At 46.3% G+C, this 16,679-nt stretch overlaps 1 protein-coding gene across 7 annotated transcripts in view; it reads right to left on the minus strand.

Annotated features, from left to right (window-relative positions):
- EGFLAM (EGF like, fibronectin type III and laminin G domains) overlaps positions 1-16,679 on the minus strand; it is a 202,382-nt gene that overhangs the window by 14,472 nt on the left and 171,231 nt on the right. For 5 of the 7 annotated variants that reach the window (XM_055245627.1, XM_055245628.1, XM_063619541.1 and 2 more), the window contains 3 exons: positions 15,958-16,074; positions 12,476-12,656; positions 2,580-2,658 (listed from right to left, as the gene is read on the minus strand). In XM_055245627.1, coding sequence (XP_055101602.1) covers positions 2,580-2,658; positions 12,476-12,656; positions 15,958-16,074 — 377 coding nt within the window. Of the gene's footprint in view, positions 1-2,579; positions 2,659-5,260; positions 5,285-12,475; positions 12,657-15,957; positions 16,075-16,679 lie in introns of all 7 variants that reach the window. The other 2 variants (XM_055245626.1, XM_063619543.1) reach the window with 2 other exon arrangements.

Here is a 16,679-nt window from a genome sequence, read left to right on the forward strand (position 1 = left end):
TGTTTTACTACTCAGGGGCCCCATTCCCCAACAGAAAGTGTGTTTCCTAATTACCAAGAGGCTCAAATTGGCAGCCACTCTGGGCTAGGACCGCGGCTGTGGATGGCCAGCTCTGGCTGGTGACTGTCCTTGGGGACAAGGTCTAGACAGGGAAAATACCCAAGTGATGGCGTCTCAGACAAGGAACATGGCCTGATAGTGAATGGTCTGGAGTGGTGTTGAGGCAGAGCCAGGGTGGAGAAGAACAGGAAGCTTCGAGGAAAGGAGGGGTGTTCAGGCTAGGCCGGCTCCATGCTCTACAGCCACGTCTGGGAATAGGTTCACAGGCTGACGTGCTCTTAGCAATGCCTGGGAATAGACTAGTTCAGAAATTCATTCTTATTAATGTGATCAGTGTTTCATCTTGCACAGGGAAAAGAGGAAGGCTGAGGTCCTTGAATCAAGGGTGAGATGGGAGGAAACATAATTTAATATTGCTACTAGCATGTCATTGGAAAAGTTTCTTTGTCCATTCCCTAGTCACTTGAGCCATCTTTCTGTCTGTCCCACACACCTGGGTCTGTGTCTGCAGAGTGTCCTCAATTGTGAACAGTGGAGGGAACTATTGTCTAGGCTTCCCAGAGCCTGAGCTTGTCAGGTCAGGAAGAGACCAAGTTTGCATTCCCCATGCAGGGCCTGAGAGCGGTGAGGCAGGAGCGAGGTCCCCCAGGCCAGGTGCAGCACAATCTAGCACTGACCTGTTCCCTAGAGACCTGCTTTGTCCAAACTTTCGCTCAGGTTCCTTCCCTCTCCCATTGCCTTGGGTATATTGATTGGTTACAAGCCAATCAAGAGGTTCCCATTTCTCTTGCCAGTGATTGGTTTAGGGGCAGGTAAGTGGCAGCACAGAAGAGACACAATTGTATCCCTTTTGTCCAATGAGATACAATTCTGGGAAGAATTCCTTCTCTTTTAGAAAGAGTCATATGAGAAAAAAATCTTTTTGACTTCCACTGGATGTAGTCACAGTCATCTTATGTGCAGCTTATGGGCAGCTGGGGAGTGGCCTCTGGAGAAGACGCTGAGGACAACAAGCAAGAAATAGGGATGAGATTGGAATCTTTGAGGGTACAGCTGCTTCTCTTAATTAATCAACCCAAGATCCAGTGTAAGTCTGGACTCCTTGTGATATGAAATAGAAAATATCCCTCATGGGTAAGGCATTTTAAGCTGAGCTTTCTGTTACTTGGCACCAAAGATATCTGACTGAAATAGACCTTGAACTTGACTTTTACCTGCAGCCTCACATACATGCATTTGTACTTTCATATACACACACACACACACGCATGTGCACACACACATACACACACACTATGGCACTCGAGGTGGCTGTGGTTTTGGGCCTTATGTCTCCTGCTCTCACTAACCCCCAGAGACTGAAGGCTTGGGCCCCTTTCACCCTGTCACTGCTTTCTAGGGACTGAATGACCTTCCATCTTTGGAGAGAAAGGGCTGAAGAAAGAGGACGGTCTCTCTTGGCTGGGAATCCATTTTACCTAAGTCCCCATGCCAAGACAACACAGATAAATACAACCTGGGATGACAGAAGTGAAGCAGTGTCTGCCTGGTGTGTGTTGGGCATTACCAGGGACATCCAATGCCCTAGGAGAATTCCTCCCAACCACCTTTTGTTCCCTGAAAAGCCACCAAACTCCACCCTAAGAACTGGATGCCTTTCGCTTAAAGATTTGCCCTTGTGTGTTAAGAGGCAGTCGATCTGAAGAGGAAGGAAAATCCCAGAATGACTGTGTGGGGAGCACAAAGGGGAATAGCACAGTAAAAACCACAAAGAACTGGGGGAAGGGAAAGAAAGAGATAAGGGGCAAACTGAAAGTGCCAAAGACAAGCTTGACCGAGTTGAGGATTTTGCCATGTCAAAGGCTATTCCAAACCAAGAGGGAGGACTCCAGGCCAGGGCTGGGACTTCTGCCATCAGGGGTGAGATGCCATGGTTGTGACTTGGGCATTTCCCTGTACCCACATGAAGAGAGCTGAGAAGCCTCTCACTGAACTGGCCAGAGCTTGAAGAGGACAAGAGACCTTTGCTGATGAAGACGCAGGGTAGGTATGGACCCAGCAGGGAACGAGCTTGGATCTGTCTGTCCTTCCGCTGCTGGCCCAGGTCAGAGCTGCACACTCCGGCCACAGCACAGCACGGAACTGCCCTGCTCACAGAATCATAATCATCACTCAGGCTTCAGGAACATCACATTCTCACTGCTTCTCAAAGCCTGAGTACTGGAAACTCTGGGACCAGTCGTGTTTCTCTCTCCAGGCCCTTTGACCAGAAAGATACTAGATTGTTTGTAACAGGTTATTTGAAAGGTCAATTTCTCAAGTTTAGTTTGTTTTTTGTTTTATTTTGCTCTAGTTTCTATGTTTATTTCATGTTATGTGTGTTTTTCCCCTGAGGCCATGGTTGAATGGTCTTCTTTGAGAATTAGCTTCTGGCATGAAATATAAGAAAAAGCCCTGAGAAAGATATAGAGAAATTTACCCCCAGAAAGCTGAGGAAGGTGCCTGTTGAAGCTTATTACCTCTTCAAGATATCTGGGTTGTCATACGTCAGGTAACTGCGGCCAATAAACTGCGGGATCTCAATGGCTTCTATGATCGCTGGGACAGAACAGAAAAAGGAGGTTACATAGTATGTGGTTCTCTTGACCCCTGCAGTCACACACATGGCAGGAAAACACCCAGCTCCTGGAAATAGGATGTTTAACAATTCATCAGCCCCTTCCCTTCGGCCGCACTCATATTTGGCCAGGTTCACAGTTGCCAGGCCCCATGGCCTGGGGTTGGCTTCTCTCCCATTTTTCCCTCCTGGGGAAGTCTTATCCCTGCCACTGGCCTCAGCGCTGCTGAGAAGGCCTCACAATGTGCTGAAACTTGAACTGTTCCCAATTATTCTTGGAAGCCAAAGAGCAGGTCTTGGGCCATGTGGGGACCAGCTGGGGATAACCCCAGATGTTCTCCTAGGGAGGCAGAGAAAACAAATCCCTAAATCAGGCCCACTAGGATTCTTGAAGGCTAATTTGCTGCAGAACCTTTTAAGCTAGGACTTCGAGAGACGCTAAAGCACTATGAATGAGGCTTGGACTCCTGCATTTCCAATCACTTTCCAGTGTATTTCACAAGATCTTTTTTTTTTGAAACGAAGTTTCGCTCTTGTTGCCCAGGCTAGAGTGCAATGGCACGATCTTGGCTCACTGCAACTTCCACCTCCTGAGTTCAAGCAATCCTCCTGCATCAGCCTCTCAAGTAGCTGGGATTACAGGCACCCACCACCAAGCCCCGCAAATTTTTGTATTTTTAGTAGAGACGGGGTTTCACCACGTTGGCCAGGCTGGTCTCGAACTCCTGATCTTAGGTGATCCACCCGCCTCGGCCTCCTAAAGTGCTGGGATTACAGGCATGAGCCACTGTGCCTGGTCTATTTCACAAGATCTTCACTACAATCTCATGAAGTAGCAGGTAGTATGGGGGAAGGGAAGGGTTGGTTATTCTCATTTTACGGAAGAAGAAAGTGAGGAGTAGAAAGCACGGAGGATTTGCCTGGGGTCACGTAGTTAAGACAGCACCAGGCCTTGAACCTGACTGGCTCTTCTTAATTCTGGCTTCCGGCCCCCTCTCAATTTTCCAATATTTTAGAAATGCATTTTCTTCCACCCAAACTCTCATCACTTTGTTTTCCTGAGGAATTATCCTTTTACACATAGTAGCAAAAGAAGAGTTTAAGTAGCTGTGTGTGATGTCATGAACGGGGGATGAGGCTAGGGGATTTCTGCTAGCGAAATAACAGCAATATCTCTTTCCTCTTTGGAAAGATACAGAAATGGTGGTTTAAAGAAATTAAGGTAGAATAAATCTCAAATTCAAAGAAATGTACAAAATGAGGGAGAATAAGAAGGTTTATAAAACACGTTATAGTTTCACGAAAATACATGGTTGGTGCAAAGAAGACACTGAACGAAGGACTCTCCACCCTGGAGAGGAAATGTAGAATTATTTGATACTACGAACAATCATACAGATTAACCTTCAAACATAAAAAAAGAGCGGAAACAGCAAAGCCGATGACAATGGGTCCCCAAGTACAAGTCCCTATGTTGGCAGCTTCCCAGAGCCTTTCATAAAAACTAAAAAAGAAAGGAAGAGAGGAAAGAAAACAAGAAAAGCAAAGGACGAAACAGAAAATTTGAAAGACAATTTTGGAGGTAACTACCCAAGAAATGGCTCTGTGGTTCTGTGAAGCAGCACAGCCCTGGAAGAGGGCCTGAGGCTGCAAGGACCTAGCAGGGCCGGAGGTGAAGGGCTCTTGTCACAGTTCAGGGCTGCACCCGCAGCCACTACCTTCTGACTAAGGGAGGTAGGAGGAAGAGGAGACAAGGAAGGGAAACAGGGAGGAAAAAAGAGTGGGAGGCAAAATGGCAAGAGGATGGGAAAGGCGCCGAGTAGGAAAATGGGTGGGATGAATGAGAAAGAAGGGACGCTGCACCAAGAAGAGGAGGGAAGAAAGTGCCGAGGAAGACACCCGGGAGAGAAGGCAGCCACCGGGCAAGGAAGGACGAGAAACAGAAAAGGAAAGAAGGTGGCGCCGGAAAAGGAGAGGAGGGAATGGACCCAGAGGAATAGACAGAAATGCCAGGGAGGAGGAGGACAGGGCGGCAGGTAACAGTGCAAAAATGGAGGAGGTGGAAGGAAGCTCTGAGCGGGGGCAGCGGGCCCCTCGTTTCAGGACACCATGGCTGGGAAGGGAGAAGGAGGAGAGAAGATCCAAGCTGAGCGGCGGGGGAGGCCTTCCCGGAGCTAAACGGAACCAAGGAGTCCCTGGGGGGTTTGGCTCACCCCCAGCGGGGAGAGGTACAGCCAGGGCCGGTCCCTGCTGCTGTTGGCCGTGGCCGTGGGCCTATGGCCTACAGCCATCTTTCCCCTGAACTCCTTGCAAGGGTCGAGACGTGCCTGCCACACATCGGCTCTGCACATGAGCTTCCGAGGGGGTCTGTGGGCGCCCCCAGCAGCTGCCGGCTCAGCCCCCAGCTCAGGAGAGAAGTGTCCTCTGGCTGGCCGGCGGGGAGGCTTCCCGCCACGCGTAGGCATGTCCCAGCTCCCAGGCCACTCACCCCGGGTCCCCCTGCATGCGGTTGGCCTGCCCTGGCAGGCCCTGGCCCCAGCCCAGAGCGCTCTCGCAGTCTCTCATAGGACTTACTGTACTTACTATTGAGGCAGTAGTTCCCACACTCTGCCCGGTGCCAGCATGAAAGAGAACAGGGAGAGTCAGCCTTTCACAATCCTTGTCAAATCCCTATTACTCTGGTTGCAGATCACTTGAAGCCGGCCTTGTTTCTCTCACAAAGCTCTGCCCGAGGGTCCAGAACGTCCTCTTAGGGATGTGAATATGAGCCCCGCGGGGAACCACTGGAAATCTCTCCTCAGCATGATTGGCACCCAGCCACCCGCCTCCCCGCCTCATCTTGGCTTAATGAAGGTGGGGGTGGCAGTGGACGAAGAAGATGTTTAGAATCAGCTGTCTGACACTTCTGAGGCTCCCTCACCTTCAACTGACAATCTGCATTTCTTTTAAATCTAGAGAAACAGCTCCTTGCTCGAGAGTTACTTACCTTGTCAATGAGTATTACTTTTCTTGGCTCTAGGCTGCATGTGAAGAAGGAACGATAAGCCAGCTAGCTGCCTCTTCTCTCTCCCTAGTGGAAAATCTCGCCCTCATTCCCACCCCATCCCCCCTTGCAAGATTCCAGACCCCTGGTTATTTTGTGATTAACAAAGGCAGAGGCACCCTCGAGAAACAACACCACTGAATAAAAAATGGTCAAACTATGCTTCATTTAAGTGAGTATATATAGGGACGAATATTCACATCCAAAATCATCAGAGCTTGAAGTGACCATTGGGCCCTTTCTGGCTCTTTGTAGTTGGTTTAAATGTTGTAAACATTACTATTATTATTATTTTTTGAGACAGAGTCTTGCTCTGTTGCCCAGGCTGGAGTGCAGTGGCACGCATCTCGGCTCACTGCAACCTCTGCCTCCAGGGTTCTAGCGATTCTCCTGCCTCAGCCTTCTGAGTAGCTGGGACTACAGGCATGTGCCATCATGCCTGGCTAATTTTTGTATTTTTAGTAGAGTTGGGGTTTCGCCACGTTGGCCAGGCCGGTCTCGACCTCCTGACCTCAGGCGATCCACCCACCTGGGCCTCCCAAAGTGCCGGGATTACAGGTGTGAGCCACTGCGCCTGGCCAACATGACTATATTTTAACCTAACCCTATACCTAATTTTTTTGCTTTTATTTTATTGAAAAAAATTTAATTGACACATAATAATTTTACATATTTATGGGGTACATAGTGATGTTTTGATACATATATAGTGATCGGATCAGGGTAATTAGCATATCCATCCCATCTCAAAATGTATCATTTCTTTGTGCTGGGAACAGTCAATGTCCTCCTGCTAATTATTTGAAACTATATAATATTGTTAACTATAGTCATCCTATAGTGCTGTGGAACATCAGAACTTATTTCTCCTGTCTCCCTGTAATTTTGTATCCTTCAACAAATCTCTTCCTATTCCCCACTTCTCTCTACCATTTCCAGTATACCTAATTTTTTCTACATTGCCTTTTTTCTGTGGCAGCGGCCTCACTGATTAGTTGAAATGTGTTTTTTTCATTTTCTTACATTTATATCTAAAAGCTTGTGCCATCTGGTGACACACACCCACAAAAACACCCCAGTGGACAGCAGCCTCCAAGCCAGAAGCCCTGCAGTCCAGGCAAAGCAAATTTTCCATTTGAGGAACTTGGAATTCCCAACAGACTACAAGGAGTTGGTCAGGTGTGGTGGTTCACACCTGTAATCCCAGCACTTTGGGAGGTCCAGGCGGGTGGATCACCTGAGATCAGGAGTTCAAGACCAGCCTGGCCAACATGGTGAAACCCTGTCTCTACTAAAAATACAAAAATTAGCCAGGCGTGGTAGGGCATGACTATAATCTCAGCTACTCATGAGGCTGAGGCAGGAGAATCATTTGAACCTGGGAGGCAGAGGCTGCAGTGAGCCAAGATCACTCCACTGCACTCCAGCCTGGGGTGACAGAGTTAGACTCCATCTCAAAAAAAAAAAAAAGAGTTGAAGGGACCACTGTTTCTTTCCCACGTTCACAAGACCTTAGCAAAGGAAAGCTAAGGGCATGGAAGGGCATGGAAGGCTAACTTCCCCAACAACCAGGGCTCCTCTCAGCAGCATCCTTGATGGATGCCCATCCCGCCAGAGCAAACACTTCCCACAGTGAGCAGCTCACTCTTCCACAAGGTGGCATGCTCCCGTGCTGGACCATTCTACTAGGGACAGAGATCTTTATTATAGTATGCTGACGATAGCCACAAAGTAAAAACAAACAAAACCTTTCCCTAAACCAGCAGCCCTTCAACTATCTGAAGACCAACATCTACACTAAACACCCCCAGATCTCCCATCCGGGGGGTGTTTAATGATATATCATCCACAGAGAAGAAATTCCCTTGAATTTGGCTCTTGTAGTTGGTTTAAATGTTTTCTAAAGGAAGTTATCCTTCGCATTTTAGTGCATTAGTACATCAAAGCATGACTCTAATCATCTAATCATCTTATATTTTTTATTTTTTGAGATAGAGTCTCACTCTGTCACCCAGGCTGGAGTGCAGTGGCATGATCTCGGCTCACTGCAAACTCCGCCTCCCGGGTTCAAGCGATTCTCCTGCCTCAGCCTCCCGAGTAGCTGGGATTACAGGCATGCACCACCACACCTGGCTAATTTTTGTATTTTTAGTAGAGATGGGTTTCACCATGTTGCCCGGGCTGGTCCCAAACTCCTGATTTCAGGTGATCTGCCTGCCTCAGCCTCCCAAAGTGCTGGGATTACAGGCATGAGCCACCGCGCCTGGCCTGACTCTAAACATCTTAAAAGTATATATTGTTATGCGATATCAGGGCATCTGAATGTTTGGTTGTCCTAGGGTTTGTCTTTGCAGACATTACTAAGCTGCTTCCTTAGCCACAGACATATGACCATGTGACTGACAAGGAATGTACCTTGCTAGTTTTAAGATGGAGTTGATTTTTAAAATGGTGTCACCCTGGCTCTCCTATGCTCCTGGTTCCCTAACAAAGGTGCAGGAATCTTGGGAACCATCTTAGAACTGTGCTATTACAAGTTCCAATTACTAAAGGAGAAAATGACCAGAATGAGGGGCCGGGAACAGCCAACATGGTCATTAGCTGAAGGACTGCAGCGAAAAGAGTCTGGGTATTTGTTTAATGTGTGTTTGCATGTTTCACTCTTTAATTCATCTGTAAGATAAACGCAATTGAAATTTTCTTCCTATGTAACAATCGAATTACTTGTGTAACAATAATTAATCTCTCTTTTCCAATTAATTTGAGATGACTTATTTTTAATATATTAAATATACTTTAATATATTAAATTAAATATATTAAAATAATTAATATATTAAATTTTTATATTTAGTATTAAATATTAACATATTATGTTAATATAATTTAATATTTAAAATCAAATATTAATATATTGATATTAAATATAAAAATTTAGTATATTAATTTTTAATATAATATATTAAATGATACAAAATTTAATATATTAAATTATATTAAAGATAAATTCCCTTTAGTATGCATAATTTATGTGTTTTATTAATTTGTGGTTTTATATACAGAGTTTTTTTATATTTACAGAAGCCTTTTTTATATATATATATGCTGGGACCTAAAAAAAAAAAAAATCACCCAAATCAGAGCCTGGAACATGATGTGACTCAAGTAAACACAACATAAATGCCCTAAATGTTGCATGTGTGGTAGGTCAGTATTGATCAGGTAGCACTGGATACTTGAGGACTGTGCGCCCCTGATGAGTACAGGCGCTAAGCCTAGCTTTGTCTCAACAGCTGTTGGCTCTGTCTTGTGCGGGGCCACCTGCTACGGAGAAACACCGCCATCTAGTGGTGTGTGGGATCCTGCACAGTCTGAATTGAAGCTGTTCTAGTCACACAGGGAAGGGAAGCAAGGGCCAAAGGTTAGTATCCCAGGTGACTTGTCCACTATAAACTGCGGGAACCCAGAGAAAACATCTGTGTCCTGTACTCACCTCTTAGACACTCAGAGCATAGCAAAGGCTCTGAGAAATTCTGCAGAAGAGAGAGAATTGTCTGTTTACTCAGGATTATCCAAATGTATTTCACCGTAGAAGCCTCCTCCTATTTCGTGTATGTGAATGCGTGTGTGCGTGTGTCTGTGTGTGTGTGTGTGTGTGTACACAAAGCAGCGATTAATATTCCTCAGAACTTAGTTTTTTACATGTGCTTTGTGAAATTCTTCTAGAACATTGTAGTAACTTACTTAGATACACAAGCTCTGAGGAACTGGGACACAAGATGGGTCCGCTTGGATGCAAGTAAAGAAAAAAGGAAAGAAATCTCTAAGTATGGAAGTAATTTTTGATGGTGAAGGCCTTGTTGAGAAAAAAGGGGGCCTAGGTATTGGGGTAGTGCGTGGGGTGGAGAAGATGCCTGAAACTGAAACCCACCAAATGGAAGGCACCTGAAGTCATAGCTGGGAGTAAGAAGAACCTCTGGCTTTTCCTGTCCTGGTGGGTCTTGAAGGTGGGACAGACAGGTTTGAGTTTCTGCAGGGGCCACTGCTACAGGAAGCCTGTGGCGTCCCAAGAGCCTCTCAGACACTCAGTGGGGGCTCAGTGCACCCCTTGGTCTGGGTCAGGCTCTCCTGCTCCTGCCCCCAACCCCACAGGGAAAAGTGGGGGCCCTGAAACCACCATGTAGTCTAAGTGCCTGGAACTGCTCCAGGATTTGTCTGAGTTTCTGGCCCCTGCTCTCCTGAGTTACCAAGAGGTGGGAACAAGTGTCAAATTGTCCAACTACGGCCCTTGTGGAACTCACTTGCCACACTCTCTGATGAGGCTGAAAAAGACCCAGACTCACTGACAATCCAGAAAACGAAATTCCTCATGAACAAGGTGCCCTTTTGTATGGACTGGATGAGGCCTGGTGCTGGTTATTTCTATGCTATTTTGCTCCATGTAAAAGGACTGGTTTAACTTCTGTCGGAATACTGGGAACAGGTTCTTACTTTTGAAACATGGTTTGATTATAAGGCAGAAAAAAACCCCAACTTTTAAATATATGAGGCTAAAAATCACCTTGCTGGATGAGACAGGATTCTTTCTGACAACCAAGGATGGCTTCTCACCATTCCTGGTCTTTCAAACCAAGGATTTACGCAAACTTTCTATGTATTCTCTTGCATCTCTATGGAACAACATAATCGCCCATCTCTCTTCCTTTTCTTTCCAGTCCTTACAATGGGACTAAATGCTTTCCCCAATGTTATAGCAGTCGGCATGGCAACTGCCCACAATTGCTACCTGCTGGAGCTGGAAAAATTGTTGCAGAGCCCCATTAATCCTCTCCAGTCATTATGATGGAGAGGAAATTACGGGATAGGGGCCATACCTCTGATGTATGAACCTTCTCAGGATTTGGGAAGGATGCCATCTTCCCAGAAGCAGTATCTTGATTTCAAAACACAATCCGATACTAATTCAACATGGAGGGTGGCTGCTGGCTCATCTGGGTTCCAATCTTGGTTCTAGACTGCTTTGCAGGAAAAGAGGCCCCAACGTCCTGCAGTTCCCTCTGCCATCATCCATTCCCACAGATCTTGCCAGATGCAGGTGTTCACTGGGATCTGCCCCAACATTCTGGTAAGATTTGCTTCTCATTGAACCTGAACCTATAATTACAAAGCTATAAATGTGAGCACTTTATCTCCGTTATGGCTAATGTTCTGCAGCGGGAAATGAGGGCTAACAAGATCACACATTATCCTTTCTTTCTCCCTTTAATTTCCAGTGCTAAATGTTCATCTAAGTCTGGGATTTATAGATTGACCATTAATGTTAGATATAAGGCAAGCACAAATTGGAAGCTCCTGTGGTAAAATTGGAGACTTAGTAAATTCAAACATTGATGTGTGAAATCCAAACCCAATTTTCTGAATGAATGAGCCACTCTTCAGCTAAATCTCTGTAAGTACAACCTATTAGCTAAACAGCAATTTGCTTGTTAGGATTCTAATCAGGATAATTCACAAATGAATCAATTACTCTTCCTTGCTAAAAATACAAGGAAGATTTGCCATGTAGATTTCAAATTCATTTAAACATAAGAAATACTACTAAGTCTTCCGATTGGCAAATTGGCATCTTTCATATTTTCCAAGACTGATGCAAAATGACAAAATGACTTCTACCATTCCATATACCAACATAACTACCTGTAATTTATAGTTTTCCTCTAAGCCCTAATTCTGATAAAAATCAAGAACCTGGAAATAGGAAAGAGTGCACATTCCTTCAGAGGCTCATTGCTTCATTTCTTCCAGGCTTGTTTTTTTTTTTTTTTTTAAGTTCCTGGGCAGGTAAGGCCACACCGAGACTGAAAAATGAAGGCCCAATATGATGGATATATGTGGGAAGCCTATTCTAGATACCAGGGCCATGTCCTGAGCTTCTCATAAGCAGGTACAGAAAGCAAGTCCAGCAGGGTCCCGTGGTCTATGACCTGCCCTGGCTTTCAGTCTAGGGCAAGATGGAAACTGAGTAGCCCACAGCACCTGCTAATGGATTTTATTTTTCTCCCCACGAATAATAATGACCAGTATTGGTTGGTTGCTTGAGTACTTACCAGGCCCTCTTCTAAATGTTCTGGATACATTGTCTCATTTAGTCAACACTATAACCCTCTGTGTTAGACACACAATAATACTGCTATTATTATTCCCATTTTACAGTTGAGAAAACTGACGCACAGCAATTTGATAGCCTAAAAAATCGCACTATACAGCAGGTTATGCATACTTTAGTTTGGAGCAACTAATGTATAATTTGTGTTTTTGCATATTTGGACAAGGTTTCTCTTATACAGCACTCACAGACAGGGGTCAAAATATTTATCAGTTTACAAAGCATAGGCATTCATCTATCAGGATGGGCTCTGGGAGTGTCTCAGATGCAAAAGTCCTGGAAACCCCTACTCTGTTATGGGTTAACTCTTGGGTTGCTAGACTAGGAGGTGATTCTTAAGGAAGGAGCCAGGGCAGAGGGTGGGGAACCTATTTACTCACTGTTAGCAGAAATATTTCAGCATTTAACTCTTATTAAGAAATTACGGTAGTTTATAAATAATCATCTAATAAGTTATTGAAATAATTGATCAAAATAACCAGTATGGTTGTACCACTGTTACAACTCTTCCATTGAGTTGTGGTCCCCCAGTTGGCTGTCCGTTCCCTCCACTCCCTCCAGGGAGCTGTGCCTCAGACCCCTGAGTATACCTTTCTGGCAGTGAAGCCCCTCAAAGCCCAAGGGGCAGTCACAGTCATAGCCCTCCTTCCTGGGCCGGCAGCTGCCCCCATGGGCACAAGGGGCTCTCACACAGGGGTGGGCCGCATTCTCCACATTCACTCCGGAGGTGAAGTCATGCTTTACATGGATGGTGCGGTCATTCAGGATGATCTTGGGAGAGAAAAACATAAAGAAATTCAGGAATTGAGAAATATCTTTGTAGTCTTCTAAAGCTTCCCTTGGCACATTAACCTGAGCTACACATAGGGAGATTTTAAAAAATTTTTTTTAAGTCCAGTTTCTACTTTTTTTTTTTTTTTTTTGGAGATGGAATCTTTCTCTGTTGCCCAGGCTGGAGTGCAGTAGCGCAATTTCGGCTCACTGCAACTTCTGCCTCCTGGGTTCAAGCAATTCTCCTGCCTCAGCCTCCCAAGTAGCTGGAATTACAGGCACCTGCCACTACGCCTGGCTAATTTTTGTGTTTTTAGTAGAGATGGGGTTTCACCATGTTGGCCAGGCTGGTCTCGAACTCCTGATCTCAGGTGATCCACCCACTTCAGTCTCCCAAAGTGCTGGGATTACAGGCGTGAGCCACCGCGCCAGGCCCAGTTTCTACTTTTATAGTCTTGTCATCTATGCAGGAGCTGAAGTGATCCCAAGTTGATCCACTTGGGAGAATCTGCGGAGTGAAGCGCTCCTCTGGTTCCGGAAGCCTGGCCACTCGGTTAGGTTGTAAAGAAGTCCCAAGAACTACAAAGTTCGGATTTCAACCCAGCTGCACATTAGAATCACCTGGGGGTCTCTTAAGAAATACTAATGCCCAGACCCGCCCAGACCCATTGAACCAGAATCTCTGAAGGTGAGACCAAGTCGTCAGTAACTTTAAGAAGTTTTTGAGAGTCACCTCAGAAGATGCAGCCCAGGTTGGGAGACACTGGTATACAAAGCAGAGTGGGGAGAGTGCAAAACACAGTGTTACGGAGGCGGAAGTCAAACAGGGCACCCTGGCTCCCGGTGGCTGCGGAATCCAGAGACACTTTCTAGTGTACTCCTTTATGTTTCCAACTAATGTTCTCAAGCAGTCTCCTAAAATTCCATCAGCTGGACCGCCCCGATTGTCCCACTCACTCCTGTTATCCTCCTTTCCTCACGTTCCTGAATCTGCTCCCTCTGCACATTCCCTTCCCCACTTAAGAAACCAAAGTGAAACGCAGGTCGCATTCTTTACCCCACTGTGCATGGATTTACTGGTGCTCAAGAGCTCCCTTGCACCTTCTGCCCTGCAATGTGACTCTAGTGAAACTGACAAATTATGAGGAGGGACTACTGGGTTCCCTAGCCCCAAATAAATGGATCCAATGTTACCAGCCCTTGATTCAGGATATGGATTTACTTTGAACTGTTGCTGGCTTTGCAGAACTTCGAGACAGTAAGAACACCTCCCAGGGGAACCCCCACTGCCCAGGGGTTATAAGAGGTTAGCAATGGCACTTCCTGCCACGAATCTAAGCTTCCAAAGGCTTGCCTGGCCCTTGGAGAGCAGTGGGAGGGTTGAGAGAAAACTTTTCCCCAGTCCTGAATCTTGAAGAAGCTGCTAGAAAGCAGCCAGGATCCTTCTACAATCTCCCCCTTTCAGGCTGCAAGTGAAGGACCATGAAACTGCATAATATGTGCTGAGACAAGCCAAGAACGGCACTGTTCACTACAGGACATGGCCCAGCCCGTGAATCAGGCAGGAGAGGGTGGTCTTTCTAGCAGGAGATAGGGAGAGGGTTGTGTGTGCTGCGTGAAGGGGACTGCACAGCCTGAGAAGAGCGGGCAGAGGATGGGAAACGTCTTAGCATCCCAGCTTGTTGCCTAGGTGAGAATGTGAAACACCTGGTTAAGCATGGCCAATCCCACTCATGGGGGAGAATGGTCTGAACTGAGGTATCACAGACCTCGAAGTTCAGTAACAAAGGGAAACATGTGGCTGTCAGCAAATGTTGACTGGGCCTGACACTGTGATGGGAGACAAGATGATCACAGCCCCAGGGGCCCTTTCATCATTCCTCCTTCACCTTAGCCTCCCTCATGCTCCATCTCAGGTCCAAAAAGGATCCATTAGCCACCACTGGTCACTAAAGGAAAACAGGATGAAGCTAACATCCAGGAACTAAACACACTTTTCTTCAGATCCTTGTTCTCCCGGTGTTTGGTGATTCTGCCCACCTGGGCTGGGGAGTCAAGCTGCAGATCAGGTCTGTTGCAGACAGAGCATGTCTTCATAACCACAGAGATTATGGGCAGTCCCAAGAGAAGGAATAAAAGACAGAGAGCAGGCCAGAAGCAGTGACTCATGCCTGTAATCTCAGCACTTTGGGAGGCCAAGGCGGGCAGATCACAAGGTCAGGAGTTCGAGACCAGCCTGGCCAACATGGTGAAACCCTGTCTCTACTAAAAATACAAAATTAGGCCGGGTGCGGTGGCTCACACTTGTAATCCCAGCACTTTGGGAGGCAGAGGCGGGGGGATCATGAGGTCAGGAGATCGAGACCACAGTGAAACCCGTCTCTACTAAAAAATACAAAAACTTAGCCGGGCGTGGTGGCGGGCGCCTGTAGTCCCAGCTACTCGCAGAGGCTGAGGCAGGAGAATGGCGTGAACCCGGGAGGCGGAGCTTGCAGTGAGTCGAGACTGCGTCACTGCACTCCAGCCTGGGCAATAGAGCAAGACTCCGTCTCAAAAAAAAAAAAAAATACAAAATTAGCTGGATGTGGCAGCAGGCGCCTGTAATCCCAGCTATTTGGGAGGCTAACGCAGGAGAATCGCTTGAACCCAGGAGGTGGAGGTTGCAGTGAGCCGAGATCACGCCACTGCACTCCAGCCTGGGTGACAGAGCGAGACTCGGTCTCAAAAAAAAAAAAAAAAAGAGAGAGAGAGAGCAGGGGAGTCAGTATCTTTCACTGAATGTTTTTTTTCCTGAACCTTCTAGGGAAGAACTCTTTAGTCTATGCTCTTAAGAGCTTGGTTACATGATCAATGAACACCGACTGCTAAAGTGTGGGGGTGGGGATGAGCACTGGCTCTGATGTTGAGCAAACTGCAAAGTACCACAAAAGAGAAGCGCAGAGCCAAGGTTGCCATTCACCTCCATCCACCTCCTTCCCTACTGTGGCAGTATCTGCAGACACCTGATGCCATTTCACTCCCTCAGCAGTCCTAATATAGTTTAGTAGATTTGCTGTAAAAATTCATCATCACCTACTGTAGCATTCATGGAATGTCTGCCGGGCACAGACCCAGGAGCAGATGTTCTAAGAAAGTGAGGTTGGAAAGCCATGCTGTGGGCATTAAAATATAAAATTTTAAAAATGTTAAAACTTTCTCAAAGTGTCTTTCTTGGGTGCAGCAGATGAAACTGATCACAATCCTCACTTTCTTTGTCTACACTCTGGGTGGCCCAGGAAACATGAGGAAGAGATGCCTGTACCTTCTGGATGCTCCCGCTGAAAGGCTTCAGGACACCAGAGTTCTTCTTCACATCATCATAACTGGGGACTCCGCCAATAAAAATGTCTGTGTTGCACTTAATCTGTGTGAAGCCTCCCTGCCAAGAGATTAAAAACAAAGCACGGTATGCCTTTCAAACAGATGTTCAAAATGATCAAATGGGTCTTTGGTTCCCTGTTGGGGAACAAAATGGTAGACAGAGCCTCGAGACCCATCATGACAACCTGTCTACACATGGGCTTCACTTTCACGGTGCTACTCATTGCTACTTACCACCTGCCTGAATGTTGGTGAAAGTCTTAACGTCTCTGAGACTTCATTTCATTGTGTGCAAAATGGGAGTCATTGTATCTACCTCATAGCGATGTCATGATGACTGTGGCAGACTGCACTACCGTTCACAGGTACCCCTCCCCACAGGAAGACTGCCTCTAACCTATCAGCTCAGATGAGCTTGTGCGACTTCTTACAGCCAATAAAACATGAGCAGAAGAGAAAAGAATCACTTCTGGGCAGAAGCTTTCAGAGCCAGAGAGTAGTTCATCATGCCCTTTTCTCCTTCCCACTGTTCCTTCAGCCCGGATCTCAGATTAGAGCTGCAGCTCACCATTGGTGGATACGTATCATGAGTGAGAAATCCTTACATTTGAGAGCTCTGGGAATGAACACACTTTAGGTAATGTTAAGTTATTATTTTCTTTG

This window comes from Symphalangus syndactylus, chromosome 16 (assembly GCF_028878055.3).
Source record: "Symphalangus syndactylus isolate Jambi chromosome 16, NHGRI_mSymSyn1-v2.1_pri, whole genome shotgun sequence".
In the NCBI taxonomy this organism is placed as follows: Eukaryota; Metazoa; Chordata; class Mammalia; order Primates; family Hylobatidae; genus Symphalangus; species Symphalangus syndactylus.